Source organism: Oryzias latipes, chromosome 11, assembly GCF_053564925.1.
Source record: "Oryzias latipes strain Hd-rR chromosome 11, Olatipes_Hd-rR_3.1".
In the NCBI taxonomy this organism is placed as follows: domain Eukaryota; kingdom Metazoa; phylum Chordata; class Actinopteri; order Beloniformes; family Adrianichthyidae; genus Oryzias; species Oryzias latipes.
The window spans coordinates 20,230,031-20,242,664 of record NC_136247.1 but is presented as its reverse complement, the minus strand read 5'-3'; the positions used below and the strand labels follow the sequence as shown (position 1 = coordinate 20,242,664).

At 39.0% G+C, this 12,634-nt stretch overlaps 1 protein-coding gene across 4 annotated transcripts in view; it reads left to right on the top strand.

Moving 5' to 3' along the window:
- cpne4b (copine IVb) overlaps positions 1–12,634 on the top strand; it is a 31,740-nt gene that overhangs the window by 12,483 nt on the left and 6,623 nt on the right. For 3 of the 4 annotated variants that reach the window (XR_013658894.1, XM_078954968.1, XM_023960053.2), the window contains exons 3-14: positions 311–490; positions 3,566–3,637; positions 3,826–3,900; positions 4,382–4,465; positions 4,542–4,631; positions 8,861–8,962; positions 9,077–9,163; positions 9,773–9,832; positions 9,939–10,072; positions 10,307–10,361; positions 10,574–10,625; positions 11,150–11,283. Coding sequence is in view for 3 of the 4 variants with exons in the window: in XM_078954968.1 (XP_078811094.1) it covers positions 311–490; positions 3,566–3,637; positions 3,826–3,900; positions 4,382–4,465; positions 4,542–4,631; positions 8,861–8,962; positions 9,077–9,163; positions 9,773–9,832; positions 9,939–10,072; positions 10,307–10,361; positions 10,574–10,625; positions 11,150–11,283 (1,125 nt within the window). In the remaining variant the exon portion in view is untranslated. Of the gene's footprint in view, positions 1–310; positions 491–3,565; positions 3,638–3,825; positions 3,901–4,381; positions 4,466–4,541; positions 4,632–8,860; positions 8,963–9,076; positions 9,164–9,772; positions 9,833–9,938; positions 10,073–10,306; positions 10,362–10,573; positions 10,626–11,149; positions 11,284–11,353; positions 11,397–12,634 lie in introns of all 4 variants that reach the window. The other variant, XM_023960051.2, reaches the window with a different exon arrangement.

Below are 12,634 nucleotides of genomic sequence, written 5' to 3'. Positions count from 1 at the left end.
GTTAACCTGCCATTTCTGAGACTGGTGACTCAAAGTTTTCCCAATTTTTTGGACTGACTGACCTTCACTTCTTAAAGTACTGATGGCCACTTGTTTTTCTGTACTTAGCTGCTTTTTTCTTGCCATAAAACAAATTCTAACAGTCTATTCAGTTGGATTATCAGCTGTGTGTCAACCTGGTGTGTCCAAACCTTTGATCTGTACTGTAAATGTAGTTTAAAAAAAGATTTGAATGTGTTTTAATTTTTTTCATAAGCTGTGCAGACCTCCGGGTTTCGTCTTATAGACCCATGCGAGTTTGTAATTGCAGGTGGACCGTACGGAGGTGATCCGCAGCAGCAGCAGTCCAGTTTTCTCCAAGATCTTCTTGGTGGATTACTACTTTGAGGAGGTTCAGAGGCTTCGGTTTGAGCTGCACGACATCAGCTCTGGCAACAATGGCCTCCGTGATGCTGACTTTTTGGGAGCGATGGAGTGCACCTTAGGACAGGTCAGTGTGACTGACACACACAAAAAACTAGCAAATTGCATGTTTCTTGAGAGAACAAGGTAAATGTTTGGGTGAAAAAATAAGCATGTGTGAGCCTTTAGCAAAACCAAGCCACATGGAACATAGCAATGCCTGTAAATATGGTTTATATTATATACATCTGGACATTTGGAAGATTTATGATGTCAGCATATTCAGGAGACAAATGTGGAAAAACACATTAATATGCATCATTAGGAACAAGCTGTATAGATGCATTATGACTATTAGAGTTTTTGCTTTACTTTGGTTCCTTTCTGTAATCCCCGAACCTATTTAAAGTCCCACTTCAATCATCTTTTGATCCATTGTAAAAGTGTTCCCAGAGGTCTTTTTGATTACGATTACGCTGTTTTTAGTCAAAATCAAAAAACCTGTGTCGCTTTCCAGGACATAGTTTCTGCAAAGCGAGGGGACTTCATTAGACATTCACCTCTGAGATGTGCGGGGGGCATGTATGTGTGGCGTAAGCCCGCCCCCCTTCCCCTCCCCATTCTGGAATGGAGCAGGGAGATTGTGGCCTGCCCAGTGTCTTTCTACATTTTTTTTAAACTTCATTTTTTTGTCTTCTCCAGATTTACAATGATACGGATAAAGGAATACTTAGAAATGCAATTTTGAGCTTAAATGTCTTCATATATGTCCTCCATCATCGGGAAAAATGCCACAAGAACATTTTAGAAACACCAAAAACACACTGTAAGTGGGTTTTCATCAACCCCTCCAAAACAAAATAAAAAATACAAAAAAATTTATTTTACGTATGAATAATAATATGTTTTCAAAATGCCTTTAACCCTTGTGCTATCCTATGTGGTCAAGATGACCATTGGCTTGTTATCCCTACCATGACAAAGGTGGATAAAGGTGGAAAGATTTCATGTAATCCATGGACAACAGTGAAGATCACAAATCATTGAAGAAATTAGGTTCAGAGCACTGTCTAGTGGGTCTAGATGACCCCACTCCCAATGTCAAAGTACCTAGGATAGCACAAGGGTTATCCATTTGGTTGAGTGGGCAATTGAAGGGTTAAGGTAGCTCTTGTGCATCTGAGTTTTATATTTTAATAAAATTGAATCACAATGAACTACACAATTGGGTAAAGACTCCTTTTCAAAAATAGCCAGTAGTTAGATAATATGTAGTTTAATTAGTGCAAGGAGGCAGCTTCAGCTGTGGATCTGCAGATTTAAGGTCAGCTCCTGCCACTGTCTGCATTTGCACTTTCAGTGTCCTTGAGTTTGTATTTACATAAAGCCTCCAGGCTCCCTCAGATTGTTTTCACTGCATTCATAAGTAAATAAGCCAGTTGGCCACAAAGTCACACATAATGAGCTTATGACTGATTGTTATCAATCTAAATAATTTTTATCATTTTTTCCTATTCAGTTAAAACTATGTGGGTATGATGTTCATTAAAGACCCACTTTGACCATCTTTTGATCCATCGTAAAAGAATTCCCGGTGGTCGTTTAGTTATGATGATGCTGTTTTTAGCCAAAATCATAAAACTTGCATTGTTTTTTAAGACATTTTTTCTTCAGTTGTGGGCAGAGCCATTGGCTCAGAGGAACCCTCCTAACGAGACCCATCACTGAGCTATCCGTTTACACTCTAGCTTCCAGCCCCTCACAAGCCCAAACTAACATTACCGATGCAACAAAAACAGCAAGCAATATTGGAGCTATCCAGACGTACAGTTTTGATCCATATACTTGCTGAGATGAGGAAAACTAAGACGTACATGGATCAATTTTCTGCAAGTCGATGCATCAGAATGGAGCAGAGCAGGGAGCTTGTGGCCCGTCCAGCGTATCTTCTACGTCAAAAATAAGCTCTTTTACAAACTGCACTTTTTTCTCTGCTGCTGATTCACAACAATTTGAATAAAGAAATACTCAATATATGTCCTCCATCATCAGAAAACTGTCACAAAAAAAACACCAAATAATTCATTTTCATTGGAATGGGTGTTTTTTTTTTCTTGAAGAACTGCTCAGGGGGTTTTGGCAGAGATTTTAATGGCAGATGCTCTTCCTGACACAACCCTATATTTAATCCGGGCTGGGGACCGGCACAGGGGGACCCAGACTTGGGCCCCTTGTGGCTACATAGTAATGCAGTGGCGTAAAGTAGAGGTCTTAGTAAAAATTGATTTGAAGAGATGATATGTCGTGATATTTCATTTGGTAATACTTGTATGGATTTAAAATGCACACAGGACAATATTTAGACATCCTTTAGCATCTGATTTTTGTTTTCCACTTCAATCCCGATGGCTCTTTGGCAGCAACAGCACACTGAGCCCCTTTGAGCAGCTATACACCACACAAAACAACACAATTTCCCAAAATCGGTTTAGGTTAAATGCTTAATGTTCAGTCAGGCTTGCAATTTTTGTTATGAGAGATGTTCTGCTTGATTTTGCTTAGGGTGAGTACTGAGTGGTGTACCCATGGGTACCTGTGCCACGTTGCTGCCAGTACCATATAAAAACGTGGATTGTGGTGTTTTGTAGTGGGCTCCAGATGAGAACGAGTGAAGCAGTGCGATAGCAGGGCGATACACATCGTCTGGTGAAACGCATGTAGCGATACATTTCGTATTGCCAGAATCTTGCCAATACACACCCCTAACATGAAGGGTCTTCCCAGAGGATCCACACTAGGTCTTAATGAGAAATAGAGACATTTGTGTTTATACATACAGGACACAACACATTGATTTCATTAAGTGTGAAGTTTTTCAAACACAGTTTGATTAATTGCAATTAAAGTTAGTAAAGTTGTTAGCGTTTTAATTGTGGTCATACGAAAATGAAAGTATGAACTTGTGACTTTATTGCTGTTGAATTGCATGAACTTACATAGATCTATAAACACTACTATGTAGCAACTCCATCACCAAAAAAGAATAGAAACAGACAAAAATGACTTGATTTGTACATCACAATATTAAATAAAACAATGGCCTTTTTGCACGTTTGAGTTAAGACTTTCTCTCTGTCTTTGCTGGTCTTACTGTATACTTCAGATCGTCTCACAAAGGAAGCTGACCAAAGCTCTGCTCAAGCAGGGAAACACCTCTGGAAAGTCCTCCATAATGGTACGACGCTTGTTCCAGAGTCCATAACCTGCATGTGCATCAATCACATACACTTTTTTCTGCACACTCAGAGAGTCTGTTCTGTTCATTTCCATCTAATTTTTCCTCACCTCCTTCTGATGCTGGTTTCTCCTCCTGTTGCACCCCCCCTTACTCTCTCCATCTTTTTTCCGCTCCTCCTCAATAAGGTGACAGCAGAGGAGTTGTCTGGAAATGACGATTACGTCGAGCTCTCATTCAGCGCTCGGAAGCTGGACGACAAGGTTTGTGCGACTGCCTGTGTTCATCAATTCAAATTTGAGATTTCTTTTAAGATAATAAGATGTAATAAAATGTGTAGAACAGGCCTTTCTGGTTGTGCGATCCGATGAAGTAGCAGCTAACATAATACTTATTGTACAATCCGACCTTAGAGGAGGCCCGCTGAGATAGGTGGGCACCCCTCCTCCACAATAACCCCATTTAATCTTGAGAACCCTGCCACAATAACAGATAACCATATTAATTTTTAGCTCTCATGCACATGGCCATGGATGACTAATCCAAACAAGTTGTGCCCAAAGGGAGTTGTGGAAAGCTGCAGGGAGGTGGTGGATAAATTGGAAAGAACAGGAGAGATGGATAGATGAAACAAAATAAAAAGGGGCGGGAAAAGAGGTCAAATAACAATTCAGGGAGTGCGTGAATGATCTATGGGGTAAAATAACATATCTGGGTAAACGCTGTAATGTTTTCTCTCTAAAGGATTTCTTCAGTAAATCGGATCCTTTTCTGGAGATTTTTAGAGTAAATGATGACGGGACAGAGTCGCTCGTGCACAGAACTGAGGTAATCCCCCCACACACACACACACACACTTATTATCACTAACTTTTTATATTAACGTGTGATTGAATGTGTGCAGACGGTCATGAACAACCTGAGCCCCGTGTGGAAATCCTTCAAAGTTTCCTTGAACACATTGTGCAGTGGAGACCACGACAGGGAGTTAAAGGTGAGTTAAATGCAACAGCTGATGTGAAAATGATGCCGGTGACATTTGATATACTGTTAATCTGTTATAAACCTTGGCCGCAGGTCCATCAATTTAGCAACCCCCTTAAGGAGACTCCAGGCTTGTTAACAAGAATGAAGCCAAGTGGCACCGACATGCCTGTTGTTTCCTTGCCAGAAATTGTGTGATTTAAGCAGCTCCCCAGCTCGATGAATATGAAAATAATCTTCCCTTCAAAGCAGCCACAAGCTGTTAGTTACTACATAAGTGATTTCGGGTTGTTGTTTTGACAGTTTGGGATGAAGTCCAAGGCTGAGAAAATATTAAGTACCGTATCTGAGCATTAAAAAAAAAGAGCAGAGCAAAGGTACAAACTTTTCTCCAAAGAAATCTTGATTGATTGGGCTAAAAATCCACCTTTTTTTGTGTACTGAAGAATAATTAAAAATCAAATCATACCGACTGACTCAAATGGGAGATTTTTTCATGATAAAGGAATTTGGTGTCTATCAGCAGAAAGTTGATTTGATTGATTTACGCGTTTGTTTCAAATAATCAAAAAATAATAAAGAAGACAAATAAAATACATCTATACATCAACCTAAAAATGATTAGTCCTGATTCGAGGAAGAAAAAAAAGTACTAGATACATCTCCATAAATATACAGCCACATAAATGATACAACATTTCTTCTAATTATGAATACAAATAATACACATGTTTTTGGGGAAAAAAAATAACCTTTGTTTTTTCCTAGGGCATAGCCTCAGAGTTGTGGGCACGACTGTTGAGCTTATTTCCCATCACCCATTTGTCTACCCTTTGTCCCACTAGGTTACAGCCACTCACAACCCCAAGCTAATGTTAGCAAAACAACAAAAATGGCGAGCAATAATGGAGCCAATGAGTTATATCACTAGAGGAGACACGCCCGTTTTAGAAGCCTCGCCGACGGTGGCAGAGCGCGACGCCATCTTGGTGAGGTCGACGACGCCCACATGACAGTGATTTCTATTGATTTTAGAGGTGTCTAAGTAGCTTTTATATACTTTATATATTTTTACATTTATATATATTTACACATATATGTAAATATATTATATTTATATATATAATATATATACAGATACATCATTTGTTGTTGTTAAAGAAGAGAAACAGTCAGCCTTTAAAGCTCAAACTTTAATGAAAATGCTTTGTTGCAGGACTTCTTATGAAAAAAATTAATTAAAAAAATTATTACAAAGAATTTACAAAAAAATAATTTGTAAACATTTAGGAGTTTTAGACCTCTTTGACATGTAATTTAAATTATTTAGTAAAACCCAACAATAAGTCAATAATAATAATAATAATAATAATAAATCAATAGTAAGTCAATATAAACAATAAATAATAACAATACATAAATAATAAGTCAATAAAAAATAAAAAATAAGTCTATTAATATCATTATTAATAATAACAACAACAACAACAACAACAACAATAATAATAATAATAATAAAATAAATATTCAAAAGAAGTCCAAAATTGAACAATAGATTTACCCTAAAAAAAACAACAACAACAAAGAAAAACAATAGATTTATACCGATCCATGCGAGTGATCAATTTGTGTAACACAGATGTTATGGTGTCGGGTTTCAGGCAAACAGTCTGGCCTCTTATCTAAATGTGTTTCCACAAATCTTTTGAACATAGCCAGACTTTATTGTTAGTTGGTACCACAGTGATCCATCTGGGCTAGCTCTTTTTATTGCTAAGATCCACTTTTTCCTTAAGTCTGAATCCATTGGAAACCTGCAAGAAAAGTTCAGTCACTGAGCCAGAAATGTATAAATCTATATTACTAAAGTAGCCTAGTATGCTGTATACAAGTTTAGTAAAATAAAATGTACATTTATGTCGACAGCAAATTATACGTACATCATGCAGCATGTTGATAACAGCCCTGCAGCATCATGCATGTCAACATGTGTATGATTAATGAAGCCCCTGCAGCATTAAAAGAAAAAAATTATAGTACTTACCTGTGAAATGATATACCTTCCTCCTTCATGGAATCAGTTCTCTTGAAACCCGCACAATGAACTGGTATTATGCAAAAAATGTGTTCACATTAATGCACTGCAGTAGTAACTTCACCTCACCAAGATGGCGGTGCTCTCCTCCCATGAGGAACCACGTGATGTCTCCTCTAGTGATATAACTCATTGAATGGAGCTATCCAGCCGTACAATTTTGATGTCAGATCGGAATGGAGAGGAGCACGGAGCTGGCGGCCCGCTGTCTGTAGTGTGTATATCAACCAAGGTTTTTTTAAAGCACATTTTGTATTCTGCTGCTGATTCTCGATTCAAATAAAAAAATACTTAGAAATGCAATTTTAATCTTAATGTTACTTTATATATGTCCTCCATCGTTGGAAAAAATCCTACAACTACATGTTAAAAACACCAAAACCATGATTTTCATTGGAGTGGGTCTTTAACTTTTTTACTTATTTTTTTACATATCACATGTATCAAATGGTTTGCTTTATGATTGTCACCAAGGAACTTATTAAAATGTAATTTAAAAAATTGTTCTTTTGTGTGCCACCGGTAATAAATGATCATAAACATGGATATTGTTTACTATAAAAGCCTTAAGAATAGCATGATATAGGCCCTTCAAAAGCTTTAGCCCTTCAACACTGTAGATGTCACCGGCGACACCTAAATAACACACGCTCTTTGACATACTGTAACTCTTCGACCGTTCCCGTGATCAACGTGAATCAGCAGGTTCTTCTCCATTTTTAGAATTTGCAGATCTATGTTAACTGCATAAACGGTTGAAGAGTTACGATAGTTGAATGAAAGTAGGGTTAAACTGTTTATGACATTTTACCAAATTAAAAATGCATTTCAACTCATGTTCCTCTTTAAGTAAAAGTTATTTTCAAAGATAAGGATCTGAACCTTTTTAATTTCGTTAGCACCTACACGCATTAATGAAAATAATTTCTACAAATCGATAAAAAAAAACACTCATAATTAGTTCCTTGGTTTTTCTTTTGAAACCATGTAGGTGTTGTCTCCTGATATGTTGTCTAAAGATCTTTAACTGTCACCTTCACTGGCCAGATTGGATCTACCTGCATGCGTGTTTGGTGTGTGTGTATGCTAGGCTTCAAATCAGCTGTGAACAGTTATCCCTCTCATGAATAAACATGAACTTGTTCATTAAATATTCAGAGGCTTCTTAACTCTGTATGGCTCCTAACAGCGGGAGAAAGGGCTTGCACTCTCCCAATCGCACACTCACGACTCTACGGACTATCGTTTGCAGAACTACAACCTATGCTAGCCAGCAAGGCTGTGGTGAGAAATGAAAGGGCAGGGATTTTTCTGCAGGCTGGAACTTTCTTTTACCTGGGTCTTTACTGACCAATGAATAAATGCATAACCTTCCTCTGCAGAGTATAGCAGCTTTTTTCCTATTGTACTTCTCCTTGCTCATATCTCCACCTCTCCCCCTTTTCCTCCCCTCCCTTGGTCTCTCACTCTCTGTCAGTTAGTATTCAGTGAATGGAACAGAGCTTCTTCATTTTTTCATTAGTCTCTAGCACACCTCTCAGCAACTTGAAGTGGAGGCAAGGCTTCCAAAGTAAGCACCTGCTTCCTCATGCTCAGGAATCACTATTAAAAGCACAAATGACAGGGACATAAAGGGCAGGGTGCATCGGGTGGAGCACAAGTCGGAGACAGGAAATGAGGAGATTGTTGCTGGTCCTTTATTTTAGTCAGGTGCCATTGGATTGGTTTAAAGTATAGAACAGGCAAGACTTTTCTGAGCATTACTGTTCACTTTTCAGGAATGTTCATGTCCACGTGTCGCTCCTTTGAGGTAATTGGTTGTTTTTTCACAGGCCATTAAAGTTTGGCCTGCTGACCCCAATTTGAATTAAGTCATTTATCATCACAAGTAGCACCTTAGAGATAAACCAAGGATTACGGCTAAACGCTGACACACGCTCATAAAGCTGTCTCTTAAACTGTGTCCCTCTCAGCGTCTTCAGATTAATATTTCACTGCTCCATTGCCCCCCCACCAACACCACTCTATCAATCATTCACCATGGCATTTCTCTCCTTGTTTGCGAGTAAAAGTGTGTGTGTGTTGGGGTGACCATGTTGTATCTATGCTATCTAACTGAGTGCATTTGTCTGTGTCTGCAACAGTGTACAGTTTGGGACTGGGACTCCAATGGAAAACATGACTTTATTGGAGAGTTTCAGACCACTTATAAAGAGACGATGAAGGCAGAGCAGGAGGGCAAGCAGGTAATTAAAAAAAACAAGCCGTGAGTTTTTACGTGCCTTTCGAAGGAGTGGGCCAAAAAAAATTTCCAGGTTAATGCTGCTGTTTAAAGGTGTGCGTTTGGTTTTATAATCCAGATCCAATGGGAATGCATCAACCCTAAATATCAAATGAAGAAAAAGAATTACAGAAACTCTGGGACTGTCATTCTCAACCACTGCAAGGTGATGTTACACACAGGCCACCCAAGCATTCACATCCTTTCTCTTTGGTAGCATTATTAGATCTGCCTCTTAACTGTCCAAAAGACATGTTGGTGTCTTTACATTTTCACACACGCATTTACTGGTGATTGACATCTATTCATCTATATATGCATGCCTTTAACATGAAAAATCAGTTTTTTAGCTTTTAAGTGTATTATTATGTTCATTCCTCACTATAAACAACCTTAAAGTGGTATTTTGATCTTCCATCAACCGTTTAAATAGAGCCCAACATTTCAAAAGAGCCCTAAAATAAGAACAGAAACAATTCTATATTTCACATTGGATGTGTCTTTGATTGTGTTTCCCCCCACGATACACAGATATTTTTTATTTTTATCTTTCCTTTGTCATATAAAAAATGATACGTGATGATGAGGGTCCTTTCCCCCTGAGGACTAGCTACACAGATGGCATATTTAAGGCCATGATGGTATCCCTCCATGTGTCACTATGTGTTCATTTTGTTATTGCACTTCTAGTAAAATACCAGCAAGTTCTTATCATTGTCTGAGACAATGATTCATAGACAACCCAAACTGACTTCCAATGCCCTTTTCTTGACAGATCATTAAGATGTATTCTTTTTTGGATTACATCATGGGAGGCTGTCAGATTCAGTTTACAGTAAATATGACACTAAAATTAAAATTACTATACATTTGCATCAGATTACCGTTGTCTCATCGTTCCCACTTTGCTGAAACGGTTTCAATTTCTTTTCGCATTTTAGGTGGCAATAGACTTTACAGCATCCAACGGGGATCCGAGGAACAGCTGCTCCCTCCACTACATCCATCCCTACCAGCCCAATGAGTACCTCAAAGCTCTAGTGGCTGTTGGAGAGATCTGCCAAGACTATGACAGGTAGAGAGCACTCCATCAATCATCATTCACCTCATGCTGACATACAATCTAAAAGAACAGAGATGCATGCACGGTTTTTCTCCTTGAGGATCAAATCGTGTCTCCTAGAGATGATTTAGTATGTATGCGTAATATGTGAAATAAAGTTATTCAGATGTCAGGCTTGTGTCCATCATTTTTCTTTCCTTTGCTGCCTTGTTTTCCAATTAGTCATGTCTCTCTTCATTTCTTCAGTGATAAAATGTTCCCTGCATTTGGTTTTGGAGCTCTGATTCCACCTGACTTCAAGGTAGGACATTTGAGGGTGTCTTTGCTGGAGCGGGGGGGGGGGGGGGGGGGGGGGGGGGGGTTCTAGTTGCTTGGGATTAAAGTTTCAGGCATCCTTTGGAGTCAGTTGTATTAGAACAACATGAAAGCAAAATCTGTCACCTTTTAAAACTGGGATTGACATGTTTTTCTGTATGTCGTGGCTACTGATGATGTTTTCTGCCTTGCTTTAAGGTTTCGCATGACTTTGCTGTGAACTTCGATGAGGACAATCCTGAATGTGCAGGTGAGTGCCTAAGACTGACACGAGATAGAACCAGACAGCTCTGTAGTGCGTGCGTCTCATCTATACCTGACCTTCAGCCTCATATTTCTACTGTTCCACCTTTCCTAAACCCCCTCTTTCCTCCTCTCACACACACAAAAGCACACGCAGGCCTACTTAAACATACACTAAATGCAGCGGGGAGATTGTCACAATGCTGCAGGATGTATTTGAGGCTGCACAACACAGAGAGAAACAACACTAATCTCCACGTGTGAAATAGGCTTCTGTGCTCTCCTCCCAACATAGCTTCACTGCCTGCCGTGAAGGTGCATGTGCGTTGGATTGTGTTTGTGTGTGGCATGAGGCAATGCATTTTAAAAATGCCCAGTCACCTTGGAGTAAAATTACATGTAGAGTGTCTGATTTATTGTAGCAAGTTTCTCTGGAAGCACAAGAACTTTGACATTGTGAGGTCAGTGCTGCAATGTGGGCCGACAGAGATAAATAAGCAAGTAAAGACCCTGCGGTGGTGTGGGTTGCAGGGATCCAAGGTGTGGTGGAGGCCTACCAAAATTGTCTCCCTAAGATCCAACTGTACGGGCCGACTAACATTGCCCCAATCATCCAGAAAGTGGCCTCCTCCGCCTCTGAGGAGATGCACACCAAAGAGGCCATGGTGAGTGAGAAAATGGAAGAAAAACACTCTTCTTTACTGTTGTCGTGACTTTTGGTGTTTGTTCTGGCAGACAGACGTAAAAAAAGACAAGAAACAATGTCGCAAAACAAAAGGTGAGATGTCGCAGGAAGGAAAAGATGAGCAAAAAACAATAACATTGAAAGAAACAAGTCCTAAACTTGAGACATTTTAACCCACATTTAAGACACTGCTGTCTTTATGCCTGCTCCTCTCCAGCTCCTGTGGATTAGATCAAGCTTGATTTAAAGACCCACTCCAATGAAAATCATGTTTTTCTGTTTATATAATATTTACATATGAAGAAAATTAAGCTTAAAACTAAATTTCTGAGTTTTTTCTTTATTCAGATCATTGTGTATCAGGAGCAGTTTGAAAAAGCTTGTAGTTGTTGCATACAAACTACAATCAGTAGGCCACCAACTCTCTGCTTAGACATCTGGCTTAAAGCCATAGATAGCTCCATTACAGTGATCCCTCGCTATAACACGGTTTACTTTTCACGGTTTCGCTACTTCACGGATTTGCAGCGTGCATTGTGTTCTGCATTCTGATTGGCTAAAAAGCCACTCTGCTTCTTCTCTACCTGTGCGTCAATAACGTTGCAGTTTAATATGTACACGTACATAAAACAGCTTGCCAAATTTACATTATGTACTTGCAAATTCTCTTGATGTTGGCATGTCGGTGTATAAGGATGTTTTGCGAAGAAGAAAAAAGAGCAACACCAACTGCCGATCACTATGTTCTTCTCCCGAACAAACACACCTGCAGCTGCACCGCGGGCTTTAAAAGAAGAAAAATCTGCAGAGCGGAGTCAGGATGCAGCGGCTCAGTCTGAATTTAGAGCAGTTAAATACACCCGAGTCACTATTTGTCCGACTGTACTTTGTATTTTTTCATAATCATCATTTTATATTTTCTCCCGTTTAATCCAATTACTCGGGTCGCGGTGGGCGAATCTCCGCGATTTGAAGCCTTCTGTTCACATTGATAATAAAAATTATTATTTGACAGTACAGAACAGAAGTTATTTGTTAAAAAACGTTTCTAAAGTACTTTGATTTGTGAAACAAATGTTTGAGCCTATAAAATGATTTGTTCTTTCTTTTCAATGAATAATAGAGGATTTAATTGTATCATAATTGTAAAAAAATAGAGGTTTCTACTTCACGGTTTTTGACTATCACGGGCTCTTTCTGGAACGTAACCCCCGCGAAAAACAAGGGTTTACTGTATTGCTCACCATTTTTGTTGCACCGCTATTGTTAACTTGGGATTGTGAGGTGTGAGGTGTAAGCTAGCAGAAAAGATTGTAAACAAAGAGATGATG